Source organism: Sphaerodactylus townsendi, linkage group LG05 (genome assembly GCF_021028975.2).
Source record: "Sphaerodactylus townsendi isolate TG3544 linkage group LG05, MPM_Stown_v2.3, whole genome shotgun sequence".
Classification (NCBI taxonomy): Eukaryota; Metazoa; Chordata; class Lepidosauria; order Squamata; family Sphaerodactylidae; genus Sphaerodactylus; species Sphaerodactylus townsendi.
The window spans coordinates 117,861,125-117,877,928 of record NC_059429.1 but is presented as its reverse complement, the minus strand read 5'-3'; the positions used below and the strand labels follow the sequence as shown (position 1 = coordinate 117,877,928).

Here is a 16,804-nt window from a genome sequence, read left to right as displayed (position 1 = left end):
AAGAGAGCATAATCCTACATGCAGGACAGAGCTAGCTCCACCCCACATGCAAGATCACTCTCCCTGCCCCACTTCATGTTTATTGGACATAACTCTCATTGCAAGGACAGCTTCTTCTTTTAATCCAACTGTTCTTGCTTTTAATATCACCATACATAATTTGGGGGGTAACGTGTGGATGACTGCAGAAGGCGATGGCAAATCTGCCTAGAACACATCGTGCTGTGATGTCATCTCATGAGTTAGTAATGACCTGGTTTTTGCACCAGGAACTATCTTTACCTTTACATAAATCTAGAGACATACCTCACTAACTGACTCCCTTATATTACATGGCATGCACTGTATAGTACTCCAGTAATGTACTACTCATGATCTTCATGAGCATCTGGAGGAACCAGGTTTGATTCCCCGCTCTGCCACCTGAGCTGTGGAGGCTTATCTGGGGAATTCAGATTAGCCTGGGCACTCCCACACACGCCAGCTGGGTGACCTTGGGCTAGTCACAGCTTTCCAGAGCTCTCTCAGCCCCACCTACCTCACAGGGTGTTTGTTGTGAGGGGGGAAGTGCAAGAAGATTGTAAGCCCCTTTGAGTCTCCTACAGGAGAGAAAGGGGGGATATAAATCCAAACCTCCTCCTCCTCCTTCTCCTCCTCCTCCTCCTCCTCCTCCTCCTTTTCTTCTTCTTCTTCTTCTTCTTCTTCTTCTTCTTCTTCTTCTTCTTCTTCTTCTTCTTCTTCTTCTTCTTCTTCTTCTTCTTCTCCTTCTTCTCTTTGCATTGTGAATCTATGTTTTCAGTGTTGATTTTATCATACTATAACAATATTCTGAGCCAGTTGAAAAGCAGGGTCGAAACGTTTTAATTAATCAATAATTATTACAGGCTTTAATCCTGTACAGTATAAACATGTTTGCAATGTGGTTCTTTCCCACTTTTGCCCTACTGCCCCCTAAGACCCCTGAAAGATACTGGAACCACATGGCCAAAAACCTGGAAGGCATTAGTGAAAAGGGAGAATCGAGTGAACTCGCTCTCCCATTCATTTTTCATCCAAGCTGCTGCTGCTGGCCCACAAATGTATATATTTAGAAATGTTCTATGCAGCCTCTCCAGGGAACATGCCTGAGGCACCTTACAAAAAAAATCCCAAAATGCATATAGGTTATTAACTAAAGCCCCAGTCTGAGTAACATGCAGCAACTTAAAATCCATGGTTCTCAGTGCTAAAAGCAGACTATAAAAATCAGTCACAATTAAAAGTCTGGCTAGGCCCCGTGCCTAAAAGAGTGTAGTGTAAGCACCAGGGAGTTTCCAGGGGAAAGAAAGGCTACAGATGAGGTGATTGTTTCTGTGGCATTGAATGTAGTTTCTGGAGCACAAACAATACCTAACATGGGGTCTTCAAGGAAGCATGAGGGTTATTAGATGTTTCCATATGCCCTTGGGCAAGCTCAGTGTTTTCTAAGAACCTCATTTCCTGCCAGGATTGTTGAAGGGGTTGGATGAATGGGCCTAAGGGCAAAGGATTTAAAGAAAGTGTCTTTGAGAATGTGCCAGTATCCAAGAGAGGACTGGATATCAAATACTAGCTTAAATATCTGCACCCCTCTCTTTAATGATCTTCTAACGTTAAATTTAGGAAGCATGTGCCATTGTTCTGAGAGAGGTGAACATTGGTATAAATCTAACTGCAAAGCAAAAATAGAAAGAAAAAAAAGGGGGGGGGGGAAATACTGTGCCTAACAAGCCTTTAAGAAAGATATAAAATAAGTCAGTCACTGAAAATGGTGAGTTATGGCACAACACTCAGCAGTTTGCCACATGCAGGATCGCAAAGAGCAATCTTGTGAGCACAATAATATTTTCAGTGTCAACAGCTCCCAGAATCTCCTCAGGTCCCAAACTGACAGTTCTCAAAGACAATTCAAATAGCAAACCAGCTCTACCCCAAAACACTTCAAATGTCAAACTGTAGGCCAAAGCAGACAAATGTAAATAACAAATCCAAGTGAAATCTCAGCAGTTCAACATAGACGAAGAGCTCTGGCATGCTGGCTACATATAAAGACTGTGAGTGGAACAGACCTTCCTCCTGATGCTTCCTTTAGGCAGGTGATACACAAGTCTGATAGGAACACTATCAGAAGTGGGAGAAACTGTAGCAAAGGCAAGATACCTCTTTCTCTCAAAGGCCCCTTCCGCACATGCAAAATAATGCGTTTTCAAACCACTTTCACAACTGTTTGCAAGTGGATTTTGCTATTCCACACAGCTTCAAAGAAAGCAGTTTGAAAGTGCATTATTCTGCATGTGCGGAATGAGCCAAAGTGTTAGTTTCCAGCCACTGGAAAGAGCTAGCTGCCAGGAGTTAAGAAGTCCAAAGATCTTATCAAGTCAAGAGATTTCAGTTAGAGATGTTAGCCTCTTGGTGGGAGCTGGGGATCCCCTGCAGTTTATTTATTTATTTATTTATTTATTTATTTATTTATTTATTTATTTATTTATTTATTTATTTATTTATTTATTTCTTAAATGTATATACCGCCCGATCCCCGAAGGGCTCCGGGCGGTGGACAACGATATCCAAACATCAATAGGAGCAATCACGAAAATATAAATACACAGGCTCCATCATAGAATAACTTAAAATTCATAAAAACAGCGAACCCACAATACATAGTAACATGCTACCAGAATAAATTAAAAGCACAACAAGAGGTGTCCGACCCCAATTTAAAACCTACCCCCATGGGGGGGGGGGCGGTGAGGCCCTCAATATGAGGGGACCCTGATGGAACCGCCCCAGGCGCAGAGCAGTTGCAGTGCATCTTCAGACTACTGAGATTAGTTCCCCTCAAGGAAAAGGATGGTTTGGAGGCTGGACTCTGTGACATTCTACCCCACCGAAGTCTCTGGCCACCCCAGGTTCCATGCCCAAATATCCTGGAGTTCCCTGGTCTGCATCTGACTGCCCTACCCCCTCATTCCCTGCTGGAAGCCAAGGGAGACCTGGCAACCTTGATTCAGGACCTTTTCGCACAGCAAATGTACAGCAGCTGGGTTGCAGTCAGGATAAAGTAACCTCCCTACGCTCAGCAGTCCTGAGCGGCAGATTTCTCCAGATCCCATACCAACAAAGAACGTGTCCCTGCTCACAAAAAAGCCATCGAAACAATCGAGCACATCCTCCTAGATTGCGAACTATATGTTTCACTTAGAAGACAATATATAGACACATATACTGAGAACTATGCCTATTCATCAGACAAGGTCAAATCTTTCTATCTGCTTTGTGATCAGTCTCCTCAGAGATCCCTAGACGTTGCCAAATTCCTGGCGCTGGCACAACAGATTCGCCACAGATTTTAGTTTGTTTATTTGTTTGTTTGTTTGTTTGTTTGTTTGTTTATTTATTTATTTATTGTTTTAACTGTTGGAAATGTCTGAATCTATCTATTTTAACTTGACTCTCCTCAACCTCTCTGTTGTATTTTAAACTCATGCCAATAAAAGGTTGTTGTTGCTGTTGTTGTTGATGATGATGATGATGATGATGATAAAGTAACCCTCTTTCCTGTTTTTGCGTTCACGTACCTCTGCAGCCAGCGATCAGAGCCCATGTGCCTTTCCACAGTGGCATGTCTATTTTTTACGTTTGCCTCCCACTGATGCATAGCTATTTAGAAAATGTACATAGAAAATGTACATGTACATTTTATATTTACCTCCCACCGATGCATGCACAAATGAACCCCCGCAGCCACACATCTTACGATACCACAATACGACCCTTTGCGCCTGCGTGGCTATGCAGATGTATGCCGGAAAATTTAAAAAAGGAAAGCACAGCCAAATAAAGTGCTTCCTGCCTGGGCGTTAGCTCAGAAGTGGATGCAACCTGGGATTTGTAAACAGACTCATGAATAGCGTGATTCTAAAAAAAAACCCGGTTTAGGGAAAATAACACGGGACAGATTCACTTTAGGGGCGGGATCCATGTGAAGTCCCCCCCAAAACCGGATTTTTTACCATCATTAACCCGTGTTTCTTGGCCCATGCGGAACGGGCAGTGAGCATTTTGCCAGGTAAAAATTATTCCTTTCCTCCAGTATATAGAAAAGAACTGACATTTTCACACCACCTCTAGCTAAAAGCTACAGGTTAGGGCAGTGGTGGGATCCAAAAAATTTAGTAACAGGTTCCCATGGTGGTGGGATTCAAACAGTGGCGTAGCACCAATGGGGCTGGGCAGGGCACGACGGGGGCGGGCATTCCAGGGGCGGGGCATTAATTATTTCTCTGTTACTGTAAAAAACTCTTACTATAAAAAAAGTTCCTAATTTCCAGCTGGTATCCTTCTGTCCATAATTTAAACTCATTATAGCAAGTCCTATTGTCCACTGCCAACAGAAACAACTACTTCTCCTCTAATTGACTGCCTGTCAAATACTTAATACTTTCAAATACTTAATTTTGTTTCTAGAAATCAAAAGAAGGATACTTTCCTTAAACAAGGAACTTTACCATATTTCTAAAACATATTTTTGCAACAGCCCAACAGGGAGAATGATCCCGTTTTCTACCTTTGCTAACCAGCCACATAGGAAACAACAGGACTTTATGATTTTTGGACCTAATGGAATTTCAAATGGAAAAGCAGACCCAATTAGTAACCCCCTCTCGGCACACACAAATAATTAGTAACCCACTCTCGGGAACTGGTGAGAACCTGCTGAATTCCACCTCTGGGTTAGGGATGAGCAAGAAGCTCTGTTAGTAGCCTCTTCTCTGGCTACAAGAGGCATTAACTAAAATTCATAAAGTCTTACATCTTACAAAGAGAGATATCCTCTCTAATCCAGTCCTGCAGCGGGTTCCATATCATAACATTCAATTAAAATTCCACGGAAGCTCCAGAGATAAAATGAATTGTAAGCAAATTATAATGTTCTCATAAAGGAACCTTCCAGTCTTCCAAACTCTGTCTCTTGTTTCCCGGGGAGGAAAATTTATCACACAGATTAAAACAAATTAAAGCAAACAGATTAGGAAGAGCAAGATGTCAGGATATCTGCACCAGACACCATTCTCACCGGAAGACAGACTGTTTTATCAATATCATTTTATGCAGCTCATTATTCTTTTATGCTGTTTTATGCCCCTACCTTGTTTTTAATAGATTGCTTTTATGATGTTGGTTTTATTGTATTGTTTTAGTTCATGAGCTAAATGGAGCAGGTCTGTGGAGAAGCACTATGCACATTTTCTAAATAAATACATAATTTATAATCTTACATTTTCAGACCTGAAGGCACAGCTAAATTCTGTTCGTGGCTAAAACCTGCAGTGGCTCAGTGGTACAGTACTTGAAAGGCCCCTTCCGCACATGCAGAATAATGCACTTTCAATCCACTTTCACAATTGTTTGCAAGTGGATTTTGCTATTCCACACAGCAAAATCCAGTTTCAAAGTGCATTGGAAGTGGATTGAAAGTGCATTATTCTCCATGTGCGGAAGGTGCCAAAGAGAAAGTCCCAGATTCAATTCCCAGATCTTCCAGTTAATGATCAGGTAGTACCTGGTACGAAAGACCTCTGCTTGAGACCCTGGAAAGCCGGGACAGGTCTAAGGAGGCAATACTGTCTTTGCTGGATGAGGCAACTTCATGTACGTTCAGGACTGCATCTTCTGAACTTCTATTTTTTTCAATTTCTCAAACACAGCCACAATGGGGAACAGCCTAACGAAAGAAGAGGAGCCTACAGATCAAGAAATCATTCACAGAACGTCATATTCAGAGGTAACTTTCAGTCGAAAGCTTTGTCGTGTTTGACTTGGATATTGCTGCCTGGAGAAATCAAAAGGCACTTTAAAAGTCATACATTTGGCCTTGCCAAGCATAATTGTCCAGAATTAAGGCTTGTTGCAATGCGGTGAATACTGGTGATATTTAAAGACGGAGATGGGATAATTGGAACGGAGAGGCTAACCAACTACAAAGTAAGGGATTAGAATCTGGATTTTCTTTTTGGATGTTGTTTTACTTACCGGTATATTTGTGCTCTGGTATTAAGAGATAGGTCACTTACATAATGGGTCTTTTGTTCTGGGTTGGATGCTACTGGAAGGTTATATTTTCCTTGCTTCCATGCAGCATTATGGAATGTTATTTACCAGGTTATTTCCTTCCATGCCATCAAAATTTTCAACTTGAAGCCTCTGCTAAAGATATAGGACTTTTTTTTCCCAGAGTGGTTGCCAACACAACTGGTGAGGATTGTGGACAGTTAGCATGCATAGGATGTGTAAAGTGCCATCAAGTTGCAGCCAATTTACGGTGGCCCATAAGGGACTTTCAAGGCAAGTGAGAAGCAGAGGTGCTTTGCCCTCACCCTTCTCAGCTGAGTCTTCCTTGGTGGTCTCCCTTCTGAATACTGGTCCTGTTTAGCTTCCTAGAGTGGGGCTATACCAGGGGTAGGGAACCTGCGGCTCGAGAGCCGCATGCGGCTCTTCTGACCTTGCACTGCGGCTCCATGAGCTGAGCCGCCGGCTTCATCCTTGCCCACCCTGCAGGCAGCAGGGCGGGCACACCAATTGCCCGCAGCCAGCTGGGCCACGCCACGGGCTTCCCCTCTCGCCTGCCTCGTTGGAGGGTGGCGGGCAATTTCCTGGTGGCCGGCAAGGCCGAGCAGCCGGCTTCATCCTTGCCCACCCTGCAGGCAGCAGGGCGGGTACATCCATGCACTTCTCAAAATGAGTGGAGTAAAAGGTAAAAAAACCCCAATATATACAGTGTTATCTTTATTTTAAATGTCAAAAATTATTTGCGGCTCCAAGTGTTTTCTTTTCCCATGGAAAACGGGTCCAAATGGCTCTTTGAGTGTTAAAGGTTCCCTACCCCTGGGCTATACCATGCTGCCTTCTCTCCTGAGCATGCAAAGTACTCTTGTAATAACTTTCCAGATTTTTTTTTTTGCTTTACAAGGTAATACATTTACAAGGTAATACATCGGACTGTGGCAAGGTGATTTGGATTACTAACTTATCATTTAATATTCTAGATCTCTTCTGAACCACCTGACAATATTCAGAATGGGCCTGTCACAATCGAGACTGTACAGATCTCTTCTACAAAGGGTGAAATAGGTATGTTCTGGAAAGGAAGACCTGTTCTGTCTATTCCCATAGTCTAGTATGATTATCCCCACGCCGTGTTGGTCACACAGAAGGTAAAGTGATACATTTCCAGCTGCAGAATTGCAGTGTTGTCCTAAGCAAAGTCTACTAAAGTCAAGGGGGTTAATTAGAAGGTTATAATTCTGATTAAGAAAATGTTACTGTGTTGGACTTACACTTGAGGAAAGTGGTTCAGTTGTAAAGCTCATTAAGTGACTGGGGACTATTTACTGGCTGCATTCAGATAGAATGACAAACCTTGGGCCCATGGGCTGCTCTTTGAAGGTTGCCATCCTCCAGATGAGGACTGGAGATCTCCCAGAATTGCAACTGGTCTTCATATGACAGAGGTTAGTTTGTCTGGATAATATGTCTGCTCTGGAGGGTGGGTATTACACGCTGCTGAGGACCCTTCCCCAAATCCTGACTTTCTCAGGCTCCACCCCCAAATCTCCAGGGATTTCCCAACCCAGAGGTGGGAACCCTGTCTCTCATTCTCCCTCTTTCCTCCTCCCCCAAGGCTTAGGAATTGACAATTTCTGCATTCCCAGCATAACTGTACTTGGTTGTTATCATCCGAGTCAGAACTTTGATGTATTTTAAAAACTGGGTTTTTAATGTGTGTTTTTTAAGAATATATTTTGACCACTTCTGATTTAATTGTTGTTCATTTGTCCTTGTTATCCACCTTGATCCCTTCAGGGATAGGAAAGGTAAAAGGAATAAGTGGGCAAAGAGATATATTTTACTGAGTCAGGTTCTTTTCTATGGAGACCTGTTGCTCTACGTGGTATGTAAAAAAGTTTAAGGTGGTTTGTTTTAGACAGCAAACTTGACTGATGTGTGTACACTGGTGTTACATAGGTGTTCCCACATAACATGGACACACCTTTGACAGTCTTAACCATGTGCCTGGGAATAAACTGGCTTCTACAGTTTATAAGATTGTTGCATGCCAAATTGGTGTTCAGTTCTGGCGTCCATGTAGAAAGTGTGTTTGAGGTATGAAATGTGGTGTTGCATTCATTCTCATGTCTACATAGGGACTTATCACTTATTTCACATAGAACTAGTTAGATACTTACAAAATAGTTTACTTTTCTTTTCTCCGCAGTTCATAAACTTATTTTTCTTTACTATACTACAAAAAAAGTTAGACCCATACAAGAGTTCAACTGGTGGTATTCTCTTACTCATGCCCAGCAGATATTGCAATTCATATACATAGTGTAGTGGTTAAGATCAGGTATGTTTCCTTGCTCCTTTACATGAAGCCTGCTGGGTGACCTTGGGCCAGTCACTGGTCTCTCAGAACTCTCTCAGCCCCACCTACCTAACCAGGTGTCTGTTGTGAGGAGAGAAAGGGAAGGAGTTTTTAAGTGGTTTTGAGACTCCATGCAGTTGAGAAAAGTGGGGTATACATCCAAACTCTTCTTTTTCTCTGTATTCCTTGTGCAGTGTGGAATGAGGTATTCATTGCTGAATTTTAGTCGCCATCTGGTTTTGCTAATTGTTTTAAAATTGTTTAAAATTATGATTTTTTTTGGTAATGTGTTGTATTGGAAGCCAACCTGAGCCCGAAAGGGAATAAATGAAATGAAATGAAGGAGGAATGACAGTGTAAACCTAAGAACACTTTCTTGGAGGAAACCCTGTTGAGTGGGCCTGAGCAGGGTTCTCTGAGCACACCTTTTCAGAGCTGTTCTCTTCATCATCTTTAGCATGGGCAAAAGCTAGGAGCTAAAAAAAAAGGCTTGAGATAAAACCATGCAGGACAAACACCGCAAGAACGATCACACCCCCTTAGGAAACACCGGCTTACTACTGAGCTCCATGGCTTTGCATGACTGATTAGTCCATAAAGGTGTGTGTTTTAAAATCAGGACATGGAGAATCAGTTTGAAACACAGAGAACCAGCATCTCAGACAATCCTTAGGGTTGCCAACCTTCAAGCTGTTGCTGGAGACCTTTTGGGGATTACAACTGATCTGTAGGCCAGTTCACCTGGAGAAAATAGCCACTTTAGGAGTTGGACTCTATGGCAGTGGCATAGCGCCAATGGAAAGGGGTATGCATGATGCAACAGGCGTGCGCTGGTGTGGGGCATGGCAGAAGCATTCTGGGGGGGAGTGGCAGTGGTGCAGGGCACCGCATGCCCCGGGCGTAGTTCCCCCTCGCTCCAGCCCTGCTCTATGGCGTTATACCCCATTGAAGTTTCTCCCCAAACTCTACGATCTTCAGGCTCCTCCCCCTAAATCCCTAGGTATTTCCCAATCCAAAATTGGTAACCCTATGCATCTTGGATGGTGAATATTAATCCATCAGGCCCTTAAATCACATTGAAGCGGCTCCGCTTAGGTCCTTGAAAGGGCATCTGCTAAACTGGTTACAGCCTTTGGCTCTTGCCAAATCCAAATCCAAAACCTTTATTAGGCATAAAACCGGTGTGTGTCAAGAATTCCAAATACAATAAGAAGATCATTATTGCACAACTTGCAGTACACAGAGTAAAAATATAGCAACAGCTTCAGAGATTTCAACATTAGAGTTATTTAGAAGCTTAGCCATTTTTATCTTATCAGAAAGGAGCATAAACTTTGGCTCTTGCATGAAGTAAAAAATCACACGAATAGTTGGATAAAGGGGCAGATTGTAGACCACCAAAAAAAAAAAGATGTATTGTGCTTTACCAGTGCTTAGTACCCTTCCTCCATGGATTTCAGGCACATGCACGGGCTGGGATCCAGCTGTGTTTTTCACAGCAGAAGGACTTCTGTCTGTGGAGTATAAGTTTCTTGCTTCCCCCCCAAATATATTTTGGGGATCTCTCCCCCAGAAAAGCATTTTGGAAATACTTTAGGCTGCAGTGGCAGGGGGAAGGCAGGAAAGTTACTGTCTAGAAGTGGAAATGTGCCTGTGCATGGATGAATTCCTTGGGATCTGAGAAGCTCCAGGCAAAAATGTGCACTTCTAAAATAACACGGGTACAGTTCAAAAGTCATACAAAAGCTGTGTTATGTTAGCTAATGTAAAAAAGCATCTGATAATGTGAAAACCAAGCGAGTAGTTCCGGCTCGTCTTGAACCCCAAGTCCTGATCAGCAAATGTGTTTTAGTGACATGTGCTGTGTGTGAGATTGTAAGATTGTGAGTTTGGGCAGCTCCAAATGTAAGGATTTGTCACTGATCAAGTTAATTCATGCCATTACATTCCCTATTACTAGGTATGGGCATGGTAAAAAATCTGGGCAATGAAAAAAGGTGACAGGGAGAAAGGAGATGACTTCGAAATGTGGTGTAGAAGGAGAATGTTACTGATTCTGTAGACCACCAAAAAGACAAATCAGTGGGTTCTAGGTCAAATCAAGTGTGAAGCTACAATGACTAAACTGAGGCTATCATACTTTAATGAGAAGACACGAGTCACTGGAAAAGACAATAACACTAAGAAAAGTTGAAGGCAGAAGAAAAAGAGGAAGGCCCTTTCCACACATGCAGAATAATGCACTTTCAATGCACTTTGCAGCTGGATTTTACTATGCGAATAGCAAAATCTGCTTTCAAACAATTGTGAAAGTGGATTGAAAGTGCATTATTCTGCACATGCGGAAGGGGCCGAAGACTCAACATGAGATAGATGTACTGTTATAAAAGGAACTATGGCCCTCAGTCTGCAAGATCTGAGCAAGGCTGTTAGTGATAGGACATAGGTTTGCCATAAGTCGAAAGTGACTTGATGGCACTTAATGCACATATGTTTTCTTTAAGATATTCCTGCCATTTCCAGGACCCAATGATTATTTTAAGATATATACAGGTAAGTTTTGATTAAGGCGTTAGAAACAACCCTTCCATTATCTAGATTTTTAATTTTCTGTTGTCAGACTATTTCTGTGTGTTTGTGTTGTGTACAGAGGTGGAGGCATATTGTTTTAGTACAAAAAGGTTGATATGTCAAACTCATGTATGAACTGTGGGTGTTAGCTTGGAATGATTAATGATATTTGACTAGGTTCTGATTCATGCAGAGTTGTCACTCCTGTCTTTCACGTTGTGTTTTCAGTAAAATAGAAAATTGTTTGCCTATACTCTCATCCACCTGTTTGTGTGTGTGTGTGTATTTTTTCATGTCAACTCACAGGTGACTCATGGCAACCTCATAGGATTTTCTAGGCAAGAGATGTCCAGACATAGTTTGCTGTTGCCTGCTTCCACATCATGTCCCTGGTATAACTTGGAGGTCTCCCATCCAAACACTAGTCAGGTTCGGGACTGAAAGTATGTGACTGGCTCAAGGTCACCTCATATATTTCCGTGGCAGTGGGGATTTGAATCTGTGTTTTTCAGACCCTAGTCGGACACCTTAACCACTATGCCATGCTGGCTCTCTCCTCTGTGTATAAGTTCATATAAATGCCCAATTATAAGGGCTACAGGTCTGTAGTCTGTAACTTAGGCCCCTTCCGCACACGCAAAATAATGCGTTTTCAAACCACTTTCACAACTGTTTGCAAGTGGATTTTGCCATTCCACACAGCTTCAAAGAGCACTGAAAGCAGTTTGAAAGTGCATTATTCTGCATGTGCGGAATGAGCCAGAGGGAAATCTGATACACACAGACTGTGTGTAACAGACTTCCCTCTGTTATACACCTCTGAAGATGCCAGCCACAGATGCAGGTGAAACGTTAGGAACAAGATCCACCAGACTACAGCTACACAGCCCGGAAAACCACAACCAGTTGAATCCAGCCATGAAAGCCTTTCTCAGAGCATTTGCAGCAATAGCTTGCAGGGGGTTGGAGTCAATTTGCAGAACATGAGTCGAACAGCTTGCCATCACTCAGAGTGAGTGGGAGTGGGCTTGTCTACTAGGTCACCCTAGTCTAGGTTTGCCAGTTTCTCATTGCGGGCAAGAGATCTCATTAAGTAAATAAGCATTCTATTTTATGCATTTGCAATCTTTTTTCCAACCCCGGCTTCTTTGCCTGGAGACACCAGGGGTTGGACATGGAACTTTCTCCATGCAATGTAGCCACACTTCGACTTCATACTTCCTTGGTTTCTCAGCACCCTGACGGATGCTGTGTATTCAACTACATATTTAGTAATTGGGTGTAGTAAGTGTGCCAGTCTGCTAAAATAACAGAATCAACCCAGTTAGTCAACCTAATCAAACAGTTCCTCTGCTTTTCCTTGATGTGGATGCACCAATGGCTACCTATTACATTACTTTCCCTGATTCCATAGCAAAGTGCTCTGGCTTGCTGGAATAGAGTGAACTCAAAGCTGTGTCTACATGCTTTTCTTTGGCCATTACAAGTGACCAGTGGTGGGATTCAGCCGGTTCGCACCACTTCGGCAGAACCGGTTGTTAAAATGGTGCTTGTAAACCACCAGCTGTTAAATTATTTGAATCCCACCACTGGAACCGGTTGTTGAATTATTTCAGTCCCACCACTGGAAGTGACCTAGTACATTTACACATTAGACAGATCACAGGTTGGGTTCAGGCTTCTCACCTGCATCCTGTGTAATGGTCAAATATGAGTTGGAGGCTCTCGTAAACAATTCCCTTGTGATTGTTGTTTGATTCAGGTGTGACACAGTCTTCAATACCATTTAGAGGTGTGCACAATTTTTTAATCAGTATTTTTGGTGTTTTGGTTTAATGGACACAGAAATTTTCCCAAACCCCTGGGAAAAAACCAACACACATCTTCATTTTTCTGTCTCTCTTTTTCACAATACTAGAACCAGGGGGCATACATTGAAAATGCTGGGGGGGGGGGGGGGGAGAATAAGGATTAATAAAAGGAAACACTTCTTCATGCAACGTGTGATTGGTGTTTGGAATATGCTGCCACAGGACGTGGTGATGGCCACTAACCTGGATAGCTTTAAAAGGGGCTTGGACAGATTTATGGAGGAGAAGTCGATCTATGGCTACCAATCTTGATCCTCTTTGATCTGAGATTGCAAATGCCTTAGCAGACCAGGTGATCGTGAGCAGCAGCCACAGAAGGCCATTGCTTTCACCTCCTGCATGTGAGCTCCCAAAGGCACCTGGTGGGCCACTGCGAGTAGCAGAGAGCTGGACTAGATGGACTCTGGTCTGATCCGGCTGGCTTGTTCTTAAGTTCTTAAGTTCTTATGCTCATACCAGCTTTTATCAGGTTTTTGAAAATGATTGGGTTATTAGACCTGAACCCAAAAAAGGTCCACCTGCCTTTGAACTCAATTTGGATCTTGGAGGAAGTAGGCAGTGCAGAGCTGAATGTACTTCCTGCTGCCTCTGGGCTCCATGTAGAGTTTAGAGCTGAACACTGAATCCAGTCAAGCTGAGCCAAGTTTTCCACTCCATGCCATCTCCAGGCTCCATGCAAAGTTTGGAGGTGGCACATGAAGTTGAATGCTGGGCTCAGCCTGGCCACACCCCACCTCCAAACTCCACATGAACCCCAGAGGCAGTGTGTGAAGCTGAACGCTGGGCTCCCACGGTTCGAGTCCAGCATTCAACTCCACATTGCACCTCCAAACTCCACATGAAGCCCAGAAACAGTGCGCCGAGTTGAACGCTGGACCTGGCCAGCCAGCAGGTAAGTGAGGAGGGAGAGGGATTCCTTGTATTTAATGGCAGTGGGGCCAAAGCAGCCTGGAAAAAATGCCGAAAAATTCGGCATTGTTCAAGATCAATTTTTCGGCTCCCTTATATGGCTACCATTTTTCGGGAGAAAACGCTCCCCAAAATATTCATAAGGTATTTTGGGAGGGGGTGGGGTTCAGTTCAGCTTTGCCAAATTGCACACCTCTGAAGATTCTGGCACAGGTGCTGTAAGGTGAGGGTTGCCAACACTGGATTGGGAAATACCTGAATTTTATGGGTTGAGCCTGGGAAGGGAAGGGATCAATGCTATAGACTCCACCTTCCAAAGCAGCCATTTTCTCCAGGGGAAACAATCTTTATTATCTGGAGATCAGCTGTAGCAACAGAAGATCTCCAAGGCCCACCTGGAGGTTGGCAACCTTATGTATGGCCCATTGGAGGAACCCAAGAGTGTACACATAGGTTTGGTGTAGTGTGTACTAAATCTTATGTCCATATAAAGTCCAAGTGTTGCCCTCTTCACGTGAAATGGCGATGGTACATAGCTTCATGGGTATTGTGTGTCCCATTTCTCCCAGAACTTGTAGTTGTAGGGCAACATTGAATGTAATATAAGAACTGCTCAAGTGCACACCAAAAAGGACATTGTTACAGTGTACACACACACATCTGTTTGTAAAGTAAATTCACTTTAAACATAAAACTAAGAATTTGGGGTAGTTGTGGGGTTTAAATGGGACACTGAGGTACACATGCTTTCACACAAGTCAAGGTTACACACAAGTCTTGTTTACAAGTTATACTGAATGCAAGTGCAGTATGGAGTTTTTCTTTATACATGTGTTGAGTCATTTTCATGTTCTATTCAACGCTTATTTTGTTATTGAGGCCACACATTTATCCTGGTACTGGTCCCTGTTTTTGTTTGTAAAATGAACAAACTTTGACTCTTTCATGCAAACAGGTGAACACTAAAGTTTCCAGCCTCTAGGTCAGGGGTCTGCAACGTGCGGCTCTCCAGATGTTCATGGACTACAAATCCCATCAGCCCCTGCTAGCATTGCCAATTGGCCAATGTGTGAGATCTCCATGAACTTCTGGAGAGCCACATGTTGCAGACCTCTACTCTAGGTGATACCTGGAGATCTCACACTATTAAAACTGATCTTCAAGTGCGTTCAGTTCCCTTGTAGAAAATGGCTGATTTGGAAGGTGATATTAGATCACACTGAAGTCCCTCCCCTCTCTCCCTCAGGCTTCATCCCCAAAATTTCCAGGTGTTTTACCACCCAGAGATGGCAACCCACAAGTGGGACAGATGTGTGTTCACTGTAACATGTGAAAAGAGCTAGATCATACATATATTGACTATAAAATGTACAGAGCTACTGTTCTGCCACCCAAGTGAATCTACTTTTGGTGCCCTGTACATGGATAGGACAGAGTGGGGGAGACACAAGCCAGGTTCAACAGTTCATACAGTAGGTTTATTACTGGAGAGAATCAAGACTCTAACTCCTCCCTTGTGTCTATCTAAATCAGGGTACTTGCTTGTCTTGAGCAGGTTTGAAGCTGTAGACGGTGTCTTCTCTTGACTGCTTTCAAGAAAGTCCACTGTGCCTTGCTTCCTTTCAGTTCTTTCAGTCTTTGTCTAGTTCTAACTGCTGTTAAACTGAACTTGTGCTCTATGGACCACCATATACTAATATGGACATCACAAACATTCCAGTCTCCAACTACCCTTGGCACCTCACTCTGACTGACTGGCTAGAACTAAAACAGGGGATTACTGGGTAAAGAAAGGAAACTGCCCATTGGGAAATGTCTTAAAGGGACAGGTGCTAACTGAAATACCCTCCCTTAGACAACTTAACAATGAACTAAAGCCATGCTTTAGTTATGGGGAAACTGAAGCATAATAAGGAAACTGAAGCATAATGGGGAAATAACAAAAGCCTCTGTGGGGGCATGACAGCTACTATTTGTGTTGTTTTGGTTGTCCTTAATTAAAGACATTACACTGCTTTTGGATTTTACTTTGGACTGCAATGGCTATCTGCAGGAATATAGTTATCTACCACCTTTGTCATTTTTCTGGGGATTCTGTGAGGACATGTAAAACAAGCTGCATGCATTTTGTGGTTTTTTGCCAGGTCTGTATAAAGTCACCCCCACTCCCTCAGATAATTCCCTTTCCTTGATTTAGCCTTGGCTCATATCTTCTTACAGCTGTTCAAGAAATTCCCTCAGAAATCATTTTCTTGTTCTCGCTTCAGTTGCTGCTTCTAAAATCAAAGGCATGCCAATCTACCATAACCTGCTTTTATCTCTGTGTTTGGCTTCGCTTAGATAAGTGACAGGAGTTTCATTTTGAGGCCAAAAGCTGCTACGGTTTGCATCTTGACTAATAAGTTAATAACAAGGCTTTTAAGCCATTGCTGCAGGACCCAAATTCTCAAAGGATGAGGGAGTTGTGGGGCGTAATTAGGATAAGGTGACCAGATGGTCACCTTTGTAAACCAGGACGGGCGGGTAGGTGGGCAGCCGCGCAAGCACGTGCGCATGCACGCACAGCCGCCGGAGCGCACTGCCTTCTGGGGCGCTTCCCGGTTTCCCGCCCTGTCACTGCCCAGAAGGCAGTGCGGCAGCCTTCCAAAAATCAGGACACTTCAAAAAACCCACGGGACAAATTGTTTTAAGGCAGGACTGTCCCGCCAAAAGCGGGATGTCTGGTCACCGTAAATTAGGACAATCACTACCTTGAGAGGAGGATGGATGCTGGGCAGGTACTCCCATGTCAAGAGGTGCATTTGTGGTGTTCTTCAGGCTAAAATGGTCAGACAGACCAATATGACTTAGTGCATTCTAAACATGAAACATTTTCAAAACGTTTTTACTTCCTGTGCGATCTATTTACTGCATTTTCCATGCCTCTGTCTCATCACCAAATTTCCTCCTCGGCGCCATTTTATCACGGCGCTGAGTTCGCTCCATCCCCCCTTCCCTGTTGTTTGCATAA

At 43.3% G+C, this 16,804-nt stretch overlaps 1 protein-coding gene across 4 annotated transcripts in view; it reads left to right on the top strand.

Annotated features, from left to right (window-relative positions):
* BCAS1 (brain enriched myelin associated protein 1) overlaps positions 1-16,804 on the top strand; it is a 79,082-nt gene that overhangs the window by 6,051 nt on the left and 56,227 nt on the right. For all 4 annotated transcript variants that reach the window (XM_048497717.1, XM_048497718.1, XM_048497716.1 and 1 more), the window contains exons 2-3: positions 5,727-5,803; positions 7,065-7,149. In XM_048497717.1, coding sequence (XP_048353674.1) covers positions 5,732-5,803; positions 7,065-7,149 — 157 coding nt within the window. In that variant the 5' untranslated portion in view covers positions 5,727-5,731. The remainder of the gene's footprint in view (positions 1-5,726; positions 5,804-7,064; positions 7,150-16,804) is intronic.